At 35.0% G+C, this 17,039-nt stretch overlaps 1 protein-coding gene across 1 annotated transcript in view; it reads left to right on the forward strand.

Moving 5' to 3' along the window:
- The window catches only part of LOC150076445 (voltage-dependent T-type calcium channel subunit alpha-1G-like), a 123,498-nt gene that overhangs the window by 62,142 nt on the left and 44,317 nt on the right, over positions 1 to 17,039 (forward strand). The window contains exons 16-24 of the mRNA XM_090387715.1: positions 29 to 264; positions 2,089 to 2,271; positions 4,363 to 4,571; positions 4,675 to 5,092; positions 6,996 to 7,075; positions 7,511 to 7,703; positions 7,865 to 8,049; positions 8,254 to 8,380; positions 11,743 to 11,871. Of these exons, the coding sequence (XP_090243841.1) occupies positions 29 to 264; positions 2,089 to 2,271; positions 4,363 to 4,571; positions 4,675 to 5,092; positions 6,996 to 7,075; positions 7,511 to 7,703; positions 7,865 to 8,049; positions 8,254 to 8,380; positions 11,743 to 11,871 (1,760 nt within the window). The remainder of the gene's footprint in view (positions 1 to 28; positions 265 to 2,088; positions 2,272 to 4,362; positions 4,572 to 4,674; positions 5,093 to 6,995; positions 7,076 to 7,510; positions 7,704 to 7,864; positions 8,050 to 8,253; positions 8,381 to 11,742; positions 11,872 to 17,039) is intronic.

Genomic DNA, 17,039 nt, shown 5'->3' on the forward strand with positions numbered 1-17,039 from the left:
ATAAACTTAAATTAATTTGTTTTTGCAGAAACTCGAATGAAATACCAAGCTCCTATCGTTGCGGTTGCCCATCCTGCTGTGAAACAAGATCAAAGGCTAACAGATGCATTTTGTTTTCCACCCATTATCACTCACACAGCTGCCACACCTCAAGGATCGCCTAATGCCACCCTTACTTTACAAAAGGACTTTAGTAACCGTCTCATACCTGTTAAAACTTCTGTAGGGAACAGTCCGTCCATTGATTCCATTGGAAAAACTTCTGTAAGTATATTTCTTTCTTTTTTAAGAAATTGTAAATAGAATTAATATGCCACTAATATTCATTTAGGGAAGCCATTATTATAAAAGAGATGCTATTGTTAACTTTTTAAAAATAATTTTTACTTAGTACTTATTATTTAAAAATAAACAGCCTTTAAATATTTCAGTTATTAGCTATTTCTTTGTATTCGTATATATGTTAGTCAAAATAATTAATACTTATTTTGGCTATAATTAATATCAATACAATGGGGTATCAATAGGTTTTCTTCCTGATCATGCTCAACGTGTCCCAGAAGGTTGGAATGTGGTACGTATATTATTCCTTCTCTAAGTAGTAGCCACCAAAAGCCACACTTTTCTCCCATCTTTTGCGGCACTTCCTTATACCATTTTAGAAGGTCTTGCTTTGCTTTAGAAACCATGCTCTGTCACAAAAAGTACCTATACATTATCAAAAAATACTTTGCCGGCAAAATGATTTCAGCTGCTGAAGAGGAAGAAATCAAAAGGTGTCAAGTCCTAACTTCTGGGCAAGATCAGTTGTTGCGACAGTAAGTTGCTGTAGTAATGTGTATTGATGATGGTACTCTTCCCCAAGTAATCTGTGAGAATAATTCCAAGCTCATCCCATAAAACTGACAGCAACACCTTCCCAGAAGATGGTTGCATTCTGGCCTTTTTTGGAGTTGGAGATGATGGATGTTTCCATTGTCTTGAAAGCTGTTTTGTTTTTGGGTCAAAGTGATGTACCCAAAATTTATTCATAGTCACCAATCGGGGGAAAATAGGTCGAAATCGCTGTCATATATGGCGAATAATTCAGCAGATTATGCCTGCCTTTTTTTCTTTTTCTTTCTGAAGATGTGAGCAAGTGAGGGATTCATCATGCTGAGACCTTATTCCTATTCAAATCATTATGAATTACGCTCTCCACCGATACCGATCCACAGCTTATCCCAATCTATCTGTTTGAATATTATCTGCTGGTAATTGAGAATCAGCTGTTCGATTTTCTTCACGGATTCAGCAGTGTGAGAAGTGGATGGCCACCCATTTCTCTCTTCACCATGGAGGCGTATCCGGCTGCACTTGAACTATCTCCACCAATGTTTTAAAACGTCATACGATGGACAAATATCCTTAAACGCAGTAGGCATCTCTTTATGGGTAGTCTTTGGCTGTTTGCCTTCCATAAACAGGAATTTGATAATGGATCAATATTCAACTTTATCCGTGATGACATTCTGTCATATATTCAACTCAGTAACAAAAATAAATATGAGTTAGACCAATGAAACTTCTGGCATATACATATTACTAGGTAAACAAGAAATACAGTCAATAAAACATAACGTTCATGGAATACACAGAAGGTCAGGGGGAAATATTTTGATACCCTCAGTATGGTGAGTTTTATTTTAATCATTATTTCGCAGCGAATATGTTGGTTTATAAAATTTAATTCTACCCCTGTCATTTATTCTTCTTAAAGAAAACCAAAATAAAATTGATGCATCTTATAGATTTAATTCGTAAACTAATAATGTGGTATAATCCTGGTAACAAAAGAATCTCACCTCATATCATTATCATATGACAGAAGCATCATATGAAAATGATATTATATTTGAATTTACTCCAATGAAAAGTCTCCTAAAAAGAATGAAATAACAAAAAAATAAATAAATAAAAGAATTAAGGTGTAATGTAAACCAAAGGTAAAGTTAATAGCATGAAGTTGTATGTCTTAGTATTTCTATTTGCACTTATTTCCAATATTTAAGATATTTATTTTAATTATTACTTATTTTGTTAAATCAGAGTGAGACATCGTTTACTAGTCCTCTTGAGCACCACACTGTCACCACTGTTCCAAATGCAGCACCCGTGACTCTAAACATCCCCACTCATACCTCCTTTTCTCCTCAGATATCCCGACGGAACAGCCTGTCCTTGGCACTCTCCAGATCACCGAGTTTGACTCATTCCAACAACAGCAAAAAGGTAAACAGAGAAAATATTTCTGTTCTAATTACTAATGGTAAATATAGTAAATTAGACGCGAGGCATAACGCTATGAATAGCCTCTTTGCGAACATCGTTAGAAATAAGGAGCTGCTAGTGTTCTCGAAGAAGGTTAGGAAATTTCAATGAAAATTTTATTAGTATTATATGTATATTTTTTTCATCTTTGTTGTTTTAATCTAAATATAATTCCAATGATCCAATGTATGTTAACATTGTAATGAATAATTTCATTAAATTATTATTTTATTTATTTTTTTTTTCTTCTTCATTTCCCAGAAGGATGAGGACAAACAATGTGCATTATTGTTATATAAATTTAATATATTAAAATGCACAAATTGAAAAGATTGGCAATAGTTAAAAGACATTTTCAAAACAATCCAGTTTTTAATCTTTACAAGATACCAACGATAACATCGCCACTCTTCGAAACAGCAAGCAGTTTTTCTTCGAAGTGCGTTTCTATTATTTATGGCTTTGCGATGCAAAGGTCGCAAATGATGATTAATTTTGAAATGCAAGGAAATTCCACGAAATGTTTTGTTTCAAATGTCTTAATTTTCGTTTAAGTGACTATCAATAAAAAAAAAAAACATTTTGAATTAAATGGATTGGTAGTTTTAAACCTTTATATTACTATACTGAGCTGAAAATGTTAAGTTTTTCATTCTCTCTTCTCTAAGTATGGTACATCTCATGGATTTTGATGATTCCAATCCAAATTTTAAGTCAGTTATTGCCTAGCAACCAGAAACTTAGAAAACAATGCAGGTTATGTGTATGAAATTTCATCTCCCTTAATGTAGTCTCAGATCCACTCTACTCGCCTAACTAAGATTGAGTTAACTGAGAACTAAGTAAGTATATATTTCTGTCGTTGTACGGTTTAAGGGGCATCAGCAACTTATACCATACCGCTCTGTATTATATGTAAAACCTAAATTGCTTGTGTTCTTTGGTTTATTTTCTGTTTGCTGGACGAAAATTCGAGGAGAACCATGCTACCTGAGACCGATTAACTAGGCCACATTTAGAAAAAGGCCCACAAAAATTCGTTCAGTCATAGACGGGATATGAACTGAGATCTTTTCCGCCTGATGTGTGGAAAACGGTAATTGTACTAACTCTGCTACCCATGAGGGTATATATTTCTGTCAATTAAGTTACTGAATCTCTCGTACTTTCATTTTCTTTGTATTTATTTGGGATGACTGCTTTTTCAGGTAGCAAATTTATGACATATTCTATCCTGGGAATATATGGTTAATTTCTTCGATAAAATTCGTATATTATCTTTAGGAGGGTAGTTTACTTGGTCAGTTTAGAGTCTCGATTATAATTAAAACATGGTTATAAACATATAAAACTCTTGAGGGAAATCGAAACATATCTGGAAATACTATCACAACTAAAGAAATTGAGAGAGAAAAAGAGAATTATACTTAGAAAGAAGTCTTTATTTCATTTGATTTATGATCAGTTATAACAACTTTAAAATAACTGCATTGCAGCGGATTAGAATCAATCTGTCAAACGCCCTGTTTATTTTATACTGGTTTTGCATTCTGTTTTCTTCACTGCATTCACCATGAATCAAAAATTATGCAAATTTTAATTTATTCGGTATTTATAACGTTTCTTTTTTCGAATTTAACAATGAAATTTACTTTATAGATATCCAAAACGTTCGAAACAGCTTGTAAATTGTTTAGGTTGGTTTTGATGAGGCTCAACGATAAACAACCACGAGAGTGCTGCCCTCTCTTGGATTGGAAATGGACTTCCAAGCTTCGCAAATAATATTATCAAATACTTAAATAAAATGGAGTTCTATATCATTCTATTAATTATCGTTACTTTTAGCGAATCTTATGGTGATTGAATCTTTAATGGATAATCGATTAGAATATTAACTGCAAATATAATCAAATTAAATATAATGCGCTTCCACATGACGTAATTTGAGATTATTGGAATAATATTTTCCGTGTGTTTGAGCGCGTTAAATTATTTGTAGCTCTGTAATTGATAATGTAATTAATTAAGAACGAAATATTTTTATTCCAGTCATCTGGACTATCACCTCATCTGCAGAGAAAAGAGAGTCAAAATAGCCGAACCAGCACTATAGCGTATAATAGGAACGGGAGCATCCGAAGTTCTAAAAAGTGCAAAAAAATAAACAGAGATAAAGAACACATGTGTAATTCCGATGCCGACACAGGTAGTGAGGAGGACATCGTCCTTAACAACATGACTAATAGCCAGATTCAGAGGTAGGACATTTAGATTTTGAAGAGCTCAAATGTCAAGTAAATTACTATTATTATTAATTGATACATTTAGTTTAACTGATCAATGCTCGTTTCTTTTCCTTAGCCATGTTGCTGTCGCTGACCATACGCATTGTAATGGAGGACTACCTACCCTCCGAAACACCCCAAATAATAAACGGCCAATTTTAACCCAACAGAACAGTATCAACAGTAACAAAACTTTAAGTCCCCAGAATTCAATTAAAAGTATTTCATCATCTCCAAGAAGTACTGCTCAGGTGGCCCCGCTTAATAGTCATATTCCACCTAGTCGCCAAACATCGCTGAATAGTAGTGTGATTAGTCAGAACACTTTAAGTCCACCCAATACTCATAGTGGAAATAGTTTCGGCCCAAGCAGGCAGAATTCAGTTTCGGCTTCATCTTACAAAGACGACTTCAAGCCCAACAATCTGGCGGATTCCCTCCAAGTGAAGGTAGAAAATGGAATCACAGCAGAAAAGACAGAAATTAATGGAAAGGTAACCTAAAAGTTACGTATATAGAATTAATAATTAATTATTAGGGAATCTTTAAAAGGTTATGCTATTAAACTGGATTAGCACGTACTTTTGGTATTAATCCTAAACAGTTAGACTTTTGTTGTAAATTTTAAATATAAAAATGAAAATAATTCATTCGTTCAGGACCTCAAGTTATATTTGGCCTTTGTGTTATACATTTACAAAAGTGCGTTCATTGGCCCATTATGCGTATTGTCCATCCAGATAAAAACCTACGAGGACTTTAGATTTAATTTTCAAGTATTTCATGCTTTAATGTAGGTCTAAAAGGAAGTAAGAGATTTCCACAGCTCCTTTTTTTTTTTCGCTCCAACACTTTGGTCAGCGCTTGTCTGGACATTAAATTCATTAAAGAAATTAACTCACTCATAGGTATATTGGAAATCTTCAACATTTAAGATAAGTGAAAATAGTCAAAGTTTATAGAGCGATGAAGACAAAAAATGAACTTGACTATTATCAGTAGAGCTCAGATCAAGGGATGTCAAATTGTAAGTGGTAGATTCTAATGAGAATATTATGAGATTTCTGGAAGCCAGCAATATTAAAATTTGATCATCAGAATGATAGGAAATATCACAACGGATAAATGCAAAAAATACAAACATCTTGAATAATTAGGACAGATGATGTTCTTTATGGTTGAGGAATCCAATTGTTCAGATTCCGTGACAAAAATAAGTGGAACTTAGAATACATAGAAGGGTTCTTGAGATTAAAACTCACACCACATACATCCGTGAAGTAAATGAGAAATTTTCTAAAGCTTTTGGATGGTAAGCGTGTTCACAACTAGAAAACTTGGGGAAGCGCAAGAAGTACTGAAATTTAATTTTCATTTCAAGCGATGTTAAAATGATAATGAATGAATACAATCTCAGTTCTTATAGAGCTTTACATGCACCAGAATATTACTATCTGAAAGAAAAGGTGACTAGTGCTGTAAAAATACAAATGTCCTTATTTCTTAATTATCAAAATTATGTCGCATGTTTAAAAATTACAATTTCTTCTGCGATATTAAAATAATTCTGAATGAGGAAGAATTCTTTTGATTTAGATTCATAGAAAATTAAAGAAAACATAAAGGAATATAATAACAGCCTGTTTGTAATGAATAAACATGGCTTTCTTGCTCTTCCACCTACTGTTAGTCTGGTACAGTGGTACCAGCCGAGGTGGAAGAGCCTTTTTCAACCTGTTTTGAAGCCATTTTATTATATTTTGCTGTTTGAAATAAGTTCAATGCCCAATTTTCGTATCAACTTAACAATGAAATATTTCATAAAATAAATATTAAAAAGGGCATTAAATTTAACTATTTTTAATCCAAAAATTAGTAAAATAAACTACTAAGAGACATTTTGATCGTATGTTCAAACCAACGAGAATTTTAATCAATATCAGGCTTCAAGTTTATAAGGGTTATTCAAAAATATCCTCTACCTGCTACTTCCTATGTATTTTTTTGACTTTCTTTTTATTTGTTTCTTGGCAGAAGTTTTTTTGCTCTACTGAATCTCTTCTCGACAAAATGCGAGTAAAAAGCTTTAACCCCCTCAGTTGGGCGCTCTTGTCTACTATTCTAATAGTTTAGAATATAAATTAAAAATTTCATTAGACAGAGAAAATTGCCTAGATGCCCGCTCATCTCTCTAAAGATAACCTCCCATTCTGGGTACGCTTCATATCCTTCCGGTCATTGGTTCTAATTTGATGCTTTTAAACAAATCAATATCACGTCTATCATTGTAACTTCTTTGTTATTGCGCATGATATTAGCTTATGGATTTAATTGCTGCGGTTAATCTTATTCATAGTTATTGTAGATTTTAATTTTAATACGATTTTTTTTCTCCAGCTCTGCTGGTTTGTTGAGCCGCGTGGATGTCTTAAGGAAAGAGAAGATTATTCGCTGTTCCTGTTTGCTCCAACTAGTTGGTAAGCCTTGAAGCCACAATCCTTTCTTTGTTGTGATATATGCATATTATTTAGCTTAATTCATTTAAATAAATGTATTCTTATAATTTCAAATAACAAACTCAGTTTGAACGTATTTGCATAGCATACTCTTTTTCCTCTTTCAATGCATTATGCAAAGTGAAAGTGACTAATTTATTATTAACACCATATTATTTTTCAATGAATCAATTTAGTTTTAAATTGCAGGAGGGTCAACGGGTTTGATAATAATTCTACTCCAGTTAGGGAATGCAATTATACGTGCAACAAAATCTTAACTGGCCATTGATATTAATATTTTCTAATTCATAATGAACTATCCTTCGTTATTCTTCTTCTCATCCATATGCGTAGATTGTTCGATACTCTTTAATTCCCACATTAGTGACTGATAATTCTATATTTATCTTTCAGGTTCAGGTTACTTTGCAAGCGTATTGCTAAAGAGAAATGGTTTGATTACGGTATTTTAGTATTCATTGCTCTCAATTGCATAACACTAGCTATGGAACGACCAACCATTCCACCACATAGTAGAGAAAGGGAGTTCCTCACTGCTGCTAACTACATATTTACCATTGTTTTTGGATTTGAAATGGCAATAAAGGTAAGCTAAGTATCCTACAAAGGATGATGATATATTTATTTCATACATATTTAGATATATATAACTTTAGATCTAATTTAGATATATATAACTTTGAAATATCTATATATAACATTTGATCAATATTTATTATTGATCTTTTGTTAATATCGTGTTTTCAGGTCGTTGCGTGTGGCCTGTGGTATGGTGAAAATGCTTATTTCAAGAGTGGCTGGAACATCATGGACGGGTTTGTGGTAGGAATTTCACTCGTCGATATTTTCTTATCATTTGTAGCAGAAGGAAGCCCGAGAATATTTGGGATATTGAGAGTCTTCCGTCTTCTCCGCTCACTACGTCCTCTAAGGTAAGTTACAATATATTTTTATTATTTATATTTAGAGATTTCTTCTTTTCGTAAAACGTGCTGATGATGAGTAATTTTGAGGAAAGCTTATTCTATTTATTCTTTTAATTATTAGCAATTAATATTGAACATATGGCTGATAAACCATGAATTTTGTAGCAGAAGTTCACTCCTTTGATATTAACCTTTTGATTTCATTCGTAGGGTCATCAATCGTGCCCCAGGATTGAAATTAGTCGTTTCAACACTTTTGTCTTCCTTGCGCCCTATTGGAAACATTGTTCTCATCTGCTGTACATTTTTCATTATATTTGGAATCCTTGGTGTTCAGGTAGGCAAAATTTATTTATTGCTGAAATAACAATCGATAAAACGATAAACTGTTGTAAAATACGGCGGTAAATCTAGTAAGCTCTTATAATCTCTGTGAAAAGCATGACATTTCACCAGAAGGTTTTAATTTAAATGGCACAATATTCGTTTTGGCATGCATTTATGTGGGCGAAGCTAAATACGTATTGAAAATCATCCCCAAGTGAACTAATTCGTTCATTTCTGGTGGAACGATTTTTGTAATCTTGGCCATCGTTTTCAGTATCCTTAATCTTATCCGAGTTAACCCACAGCCCTATAGCTTTTGTTCTTAACCCTCCAAATACTAAGACGTCGCATTCCAGTATATCTAAATGGTTGGTGTTCTGGTATTTCATATCAAGATGTACACACTTGTACAAATATAACGTAAGATGAACTGTATTATTATACGATCTGTGACCAAAGCAGTAAAGCCAAATGTTCCAAAATAACGAATATGCTTTGAGTGACCTGAATACTAAATACAGTAAGGTTTTTGTATCTCTCTTTTTGGGAACCCCTCTGATTTTGAGTGGTCGTCTGGAGTATAAACAGAAAATTTATTATTATACCTTTGCCCTTTTTTTCCACGGCGCCGTGCCACAGCTACGTTTGCTAAACACTCCTATGCTTTCGATGGATTCTGCAAAGATCCTTCAGTAAAATAAAAAAAAAAAAGAAAAAGTTAGCAAGCCTGCAGTACCAAAAATTGTAAATACCTCTCTGCATTTGGAAATGAGATACATTCATTCACTACAGTATAAAAATGTAGAAAACCTTATTACCCGAAACTCTGATTAAGAAATAAACATCTGGAACGTCTTGAGAAAGACAAAGAATTTAGGATAGTAATAATGTCATCACGGTACCAGTGAAGCAATTACAAGAAAATAACATTGTTGGAGGACCTGATAAAAGAATCGATCGAAACTACAGTACAATAAGGTCTTCACGAGAAAAGAAATAAGAAATCTGGCAGCATAAATGAAAGATAAAATCTCGGTGGAAACCGAAATACCAAACAGAAAAAAGTATGAAAGAAATGAAGACAACAGACGAAGCGTTATATAAGATTTACGTTGTTTTTTGAGATTTAAGCGCGTCAGCGACTTAGACTGTATTGCGTCATTGTGTATTATGTCTGTACAAGTGTTTTCGCTGGCCACTTTGCATGTTCTGCAGGCTGAAGACCTAGAAAACCTCAGTAAGAAATCCATTGAGTTTTTTTTGAGTTTCCACTCCATCCGCCTGAGATATACTAAATACAATCGTAATTGAAAATGCCTTTAGAAATTCCTGCACTCTGCAACAGGACTCGAACCCAGATCTCTCTAAACGAGAAAGAAATTGCGAAATCATTCTATTTTCACTGATGCCTTACGATTTAAAGAAAATAGCAAACTTCTAGGATACTGTGCAATAAAGAAATGAAAATGAATATGCTGAATATCAGACTAAATATAACTTAAAGCATAAACGAAAAGAAAATTATACAATGATAATTATAACTGGAAAGGACACTCTAGTAAAATTGAGAGAGAGCGAGCGAGATCTGCGACTCCTACAGTTCTAATCTGTATTACTCCACATTACAAGTGCATCCTTAATTTCAGCCTAATCTTTGGCATTTCAAACAGAAAGCCGTCTTTATAATAACTTACTTGTTCAGGTCGAATTGTTGAACGCTGATAAAGTTAGTGTTATATTTGGAACTGAGAAGAATCATCAGGCAGGAGGTATTTCTCTGTACAGGATTTTTTATGAAAATCCCAAACATGACATCTTAATAGTTTTTATGGATGGGGTTTGCTAATTAGTACGGTACTTGAGTGAAGAAGAAACTTGTTGATATTTTACTTTAATTCCAGTAGTTTGCAATGTTCAGGTAATATGTCTGAAGGAAGGTTGTTCTAGAAAATGGAAGTTGAAGAGATAAATGAGGAAGAAGAAAAGTTGGTTCTGCGAGTTTCAAGTTGGACAGTAAAAGAATTCTGACTTGTTGGGACATGTGTTCAGACTGGTTGGAAGGGAGAGGAAGGATTATTGAAGCCAATTCAGAAGAACGTTGCCCATTATCTATAGAAAAAGGCATGCAGCAGGAACAGAATGTCTAAGAGAGATAGAGCAGAGAGACTTTGTAAGAGAGTTGTCATAATTAACCTAATTGTCATGTTTTGAATGGAATCTAGAAGCCTGAGAGGTGGTTAAATCTAGTTGGTTAAAATCTACTAGTTGGTTAAAATCCAAGACCCGTGGAGCCGATCCAGGGATCTGCTATCTGCGTACTGATAACACCCAAAAAGAAATACATTCTATACATTAAAACAACTGAGATGAGCAGCGGTTGAATCAACCGATAATTGTAATTCTTTCAAAAAAAGTAGGTGGGACTTAGCAGACTCTAAATTTAAATTGATATCACTGAGATTGGAACTGAGACTACATATGTTTGTGAAATGAAAAGGACATGTTTGGGAGGCTTAAATCTTTTCGTAGATAAGTTTTTTCTATTAGCTCGACCATTCCTGATGTGAGTAGTGGCAAGGAAAATTTAAGGGACAATTTTTGGATATGGCATAATATCAAGATTATACTCAGCTCCTTGACATGACGTGGCCTCGATAATACTCTCCACACATCTCAAAAACACTACTAGGACTCCCTACAATCGGTATATGGCAGAGCAGAAGCATCGGGATTATACACCAGCTGATCCAGAAGCCTCCTAGAGAGTTACCAATAGGTTCGGCCCGGTGGACTAACACCGTTTTAAAACTGTACCTTCGAAATGTAAGGAAGATTTCATCTCGCTATGACACCCGTCATAACTATAAAAGACATCAATCATACTGCATGATTGACGAGGTGGGGGTAGGGTCACCGGAGCTGAAGAGTAAACATGGGTTTCATCACTTCGAACCTCCAGTGGTTGATATTGCACCAGTTGTTGCGTTGCGAGTCATCTACCACCTAGTATTGCATGGTAACAGAGGAGGCATTCCTCTGTGTGGCATGGACGTCATAACTTTATCCCAGGTTACACAGGTTAACACCTGGGGGTCACCTCCAGTATATACTCCAGGTGCCATATTTCAGGATCTGAACAGGGCACAAATTCCGTCTTTATTCAAGCACATGAATATCAGTTCCATCAGCATTTTAGACTCCCATGTTAACAAGCCCTAGCTTGTCATACCTGAGAAAAGGCCTGTAACATTCCTCTTTCTCTATCTAATAATATGAGATAATTAGTAATTTTCTATACAGGATAAATAATTATTTTATTTTTATAAGCATCACTTACTAACGTGTAAAGTGATGTTCTCAAACCTTTTTCAGCTTTTCAAAGGCAGCCTGTACTACTGTGATGGACCAAATGTCAGGCATGTGAAAAACAGAAGTGATTGCCTCGCCGATCCTCGAAATGTTTGGATTAATAGGAAATACAATTTTGACAATCTTGCACAGGTAAGAAATTGTCTCTTCTAAATAATGAAGTTTACTTTATCATCCTATGACTCTGTTTGAGATGTTATTGCAACTGTGCTGGCATAAAACTTTGGGAAATTCTATACAGAATTAAGCCTATCGAAAATAAACCAGTTAACATACAACTGTAAGAAGTAGTTCCAGAATGGGGCTTGTATTTCAATATCATATCCAAATTTTTTGCCAATTTTTTTGTATCAGCTTGGGATAGGTACTCTTAACAATAGGGGAAAAACCCTGGAATTTTTTTTTAATATTAAAGAGGTGCTTGCAGCCTGCTTATCATATTTTTGTCACTTTTCCCAAATATACACAAACGGCTCTATAACATATATCCAGATATGGGCTCCAGTTGTCCTATCGAATGATACCATATTCAAATTGGTATCATTCGACAGGATAACATCATTCCAAATTCAAATATCGAATGATACCATATTCATACTTCTAAATGAATAAAGCAGCTCTGAGCTGAGTTATTTGCCGTGTTATACCCTTAGTATTACAATGGCTAAATAATGCATGGAAGCATATTTTTTTCTTCATCTTCAGGGTTAAAAAATCTATCATTTATACCTCTCCCGTCGCCACAAAGTACCTATCCAATTTCACTTTCGACTTTACCGAACTATGAACCTCGATCACTGTGGCAGGTAATTCATTCCAGTGATTTACAACATGCTGCCCGAAAATAAACTTCCAGAGATCCAGACTTTATTCACTCCCCAAAATTGCGTATTTTTGCTCCCTGTTTCTTCTGTCCGTGAAAATATACCTCCATCGTCAATTTAACTGATTCCCTTCAGTACATATGCCTCTATCAGGCGTTCCTTAATATGTCTAGACGCCAAGCTTTGCAGGGCAAACTTTCTGATCGTTCTTCATTTGGCCATCGATTAGCATCCCTCACCAATCCCGTTGCCCTTTGCTGAACCTTTCTAGAAGTTCTTAGCCATTCTTCAATTTGGCTTTCATACCTGAACAAAATATTCTAAAGGCGTCGTTGCGTTTAGAATACTATGTTCGACGATCGTCTTACATACAAAGAAATAACATCATTTTCCTTACTTGCAAAGGGCATATATATAATGGACAAGAAACAACGTGCCCTTCTAGCCGCCTGTGTACACTACATGGTAAATATCATATCTGAGATGTAACCTGGACCACTCTTAGCTCCATTCCTCCCCAAGATTGTAAGTAAATCCTATATTTCTGTTCTCTAGGTACAAAACCTTATATTTATATGCATTAAATTTCAGTTGCCATTTTAAGACCATTTGTGCAACCGATATAAGTAATTTTGAACTAAATTAGACTGTTGCTAGGAGTGATCTACCTTTCCTACCTTCAAAGCATCAGAAAATTTGACAACTTACCCTGCACTCTCTCTTCAGTGTCATTCAGGAAGATCATAAGTAGAAGTTGCCCACGACACTGATCCCTGAGGTACTGCGCTTGAATATCCGTTTAAGAATAGTCTTGTTTCATTTACTACACTAGCCCACCTTCACGAATACTCATTTATAACAACTGCATGTTTTAGCCAGCCTTTGATCAAACGAAGGATCTTTGCTGTTAATATTCAATTTTTTTCCATTTTATGTAATGAAGAGGAGCAGATTAGGATTAATGACGTGGTTTTACTTTCACAGGAACCCTATCAAAAGCTTTACCGAAGTAAAGGTAAATAATATCAAAGTTGTTTCATTTATTCAACTGTATAACTTTCTCAAAATAATTAAGTAGATTAGTCAGGCAAGACCTTCACAAATCCACGTTGTGATCTATTAAGGATACTATTTCTATCGAGATGGTTCTGTATTGCATTTTTAATCAGAGACTCCATAATTTTACCCACCACAGGAAGTCGAATTCACTGGTCAAATTAGCAGTTTTATTATTCAGTGAAAAATTCTCTTCTGTGAAACATCTTGTACTCGTATTCACTGAGTGTATAGACGCCCTTCAAACACACATCCATGCATCTGATAACACGTAAAACACAAAATGTTTATCTACTCACAAGAGATGACCTTACAGAATATCCCCACTGCATGTTACTGTGGAAAATTTCCTTATAGAATGTCCACTGCATCCAATAGGAGAAAAGATGGCCTTCCATCTCCCTGCACGTACGCAACCATCTCCTTGGTCAGAACTGTCTAATCCTCTAGCCAGTTTACGCGAAAACTAGCATTGACGAATTTTTTCGCTTCTAAAATTAATAGGACACTACAGCCGCATAAAGGACAACTCCGTAATACCAGCAATTAGGAGTAATATGGAAAAGTTGCTTTCACTCCAAAAAATCTAAAATAAACAAATCCACCTTCTAATATTGGGAAATAGTTTACAAAGCAAGTTACAACAACAGCATTTCTCATTCTTCCAAGATGATATTTTAAGCATCTGAAATACCAGGAAACTTTTTATTTCGATAAATGTCCTCTGATAATCTAAGACATTATTGAAAAGTAGTTTCTCTTTGTAAGACTGGAAACTCAGCACGATATTTGCTGTGTCAACCAAAGTTTAGAAAGTGGAACAGTATTGTAAGAGCACAAAGTAACACCGAAGTGAAGAAATCTGTAAGTAACCGGGAGGCCATCATTCTCGATAACACAAAGTATTACTCTTGCTCTACTTTGGTTAGCTCCTCTAGCCTAGGCAGAACTAATAACAGTCTCACCCGATTCTAAGAACCGTCTGTAGTTGGCGCAGGCTGTCGCTCCCATTCAGACATACAATGCGTGTTCCAATGGCATTCTAAGAATCTTACCTCCCGTTAAGCCTTTACTTCGTAAGCTAATCCCGGGTGCCACGAAGTATCTCATGCAGCCAATGTGTAGTTGAGTGAACTGGAAATACGAGGCACTAAATGTCACTGATTGCAAGGCTTGTAGGTATTAGACTTGCCACATAATATGACATAATGAAATGGTGGTGAGCGGGTGAAATACGTATACGCCGTCCATTGACAACACAAAGTGGTTTAAGTTATAGCAATTGCGAACGGATTCACAGCCTCCAACAAGGAGGGAGAATTAACACGTGTATTCACTAATAAACTTTTCATCGTGGTTAGCGGACAGCGAGAACTTGAAGCTATGATTTTATGAGGAGTATAGTGGTGTTCATAAATTATGTTTGCACTTCCACATCTTTTAAAATTTCGATACCGTTTTGCATCTTTCATAGTATTATCAGCTATGTTTTCTATTCTAATTGTATTGTGTGACGTCGCCTTTACAATATCTTTCTATGGAGAAAGAGTTACTAGATGAGTACCAAAGTTGTATCAGATATGACGTGTCCACCAACAACTTTAAGCTGCCCATTGAGCCGAATACTCAGACTTCTTGCCTGTCTTCACTTATGGTTCGAAGTCACAATCATCTTTCGGACCTGCTGCCATCTTCTCAGATAATACTATATCTGGGAAGTTTCGACACGAATGAAGCATATGTACAGTTGAGTTTTATGCTATGGACTTAGCATTAGAACCCACAGTTAACAAAGGTGTATGGTGTATACTGACTCATTAAATATACTAAAGTCTTTATCGGTGATAAAATATAATCCTTATCCATGGCTTATCCGGTTCCAGCAGACGCTCCATTCACTTTCTGAGTGCTCTTTCGACATCCCTTTCTGCCGAATCCGAAGCCACATTGGGATCAAGGATAACGAACTCTCTTACACTGCAGCCAAGTCACCCAACCTCAAAACAATAGTAACCTGTTAGTCTCCTATGCAGACTAAATATACCTAACACACTCTATATTACTCTACCAATGGCAACAATCTTGGCATGGGCAGGTTACAAACAAGCTGTATCGGATAAAGCCCGTAATCCAACAGTGGCTGGCTAGTCTGCGCAGGAACCGTAAAAAGGAAATTGTTCTAGTTAGCCTCCGCATTGGAGTTGTCATATTACACATTCCTGTTGAGGGCAGATGATTTTCCTATGTGTGACAATTATGACACATTTTTAACCATCGTCATATTTTAACTGAGTGTCCACGTTTTAGACAGGAATGTGTTTTATATTTTACCGATTTTAGTCATCTGGCTGAGCCATGTACACCTAGTCAGATATTCTCTGACAATGACCATGTTTCTGCTGTTTTAACCATTTGAAATCACTAAACCATTTTACAAACGTTTAAAATTTACCCTTTATTGTTATATATTTTATTTTTTTTAAACTTTGGCTGTTATATATCTTGGCATAGTGACCTAATTCGTTAGGTCCCTGAATGCTTAGCTGTTTTGTTTTATATGAACCGGTTTTGGTACATTAGTTGCTAATGTGCCAATAAAATCCCGTATACAACTAGCCATCCTTAAACGTTTTACTTACGGGTTATGTTTCTCTTTACTGAATTTGATTGAACAACTGCTTAGTAATCAACCACTTTTAGTCCTTCATCTCTTTATATTATATGCAAATAATTTTGGCAGTATTCCAATCCGCGAATATTGAATTCATCATTTGGCACTAGAACCTTCATTCTTGTATCGAACTGCATCTCTTACATCAAAGTTTCCTCTCAGATTAGGATAAAAAGGTTGACCCGTGGAATATAATAAATGTTGATGGAGTCAACTATTATCACAAACATTCCTATTTGTAAAGTTGCAGCTGTGCCCATACGCAATTACTGACAGTGTACCCCATTGTAAAACCACAAATTAAGCCAGCTTGTATTGCTAAATTTTAGAAGATATATGAATTTAACAGGATTTAGTGTTTTAGAACATTTATCTACAGTATTGAAGTAGAGAAAGCCCAAGAGAAGAACGAGTATGATGGTGCTTTGGTGAAATATCTCTTGGTGTCTTTAGAAACTGACAAAGAAGGAATTTTGAAATGTTACAAGTGTATTTACTAAATTATTCTGCATGAATATTATCCTAGATTTATTTATAAATTTTGGAAATTTTATAATGTATAGTACTACCTAAAACCGGTCTCCGGATGGTGTCCATACCCATCATTCATGAACTGACTTTTGCATTAATTACATAGTGCATTTTACTGTCTGAGACCAAATACATATAACTATCAGTGATGCTTGAGATGCTATCGATAGGATATGACTTGACCTTGTTTAGAGAAAAGTACAATTTTAATTTGTAAT

This window comes from Mastigoproctus giganteus, chromosome 13 (assembly GCF_048544385.1).
Source record: "Mastigoproctus giganteus isolate SK-2022 chromosome 13, ASM4854438v1, whole genome shotgun sequence".
Taxonomy (NCBI): Eukaryota; Metazoa; Arthropoda; class Arachnida; order Uropygi; family Thelyphonidae; genus Mastigoproctus; species Mastigoproctus giganteus.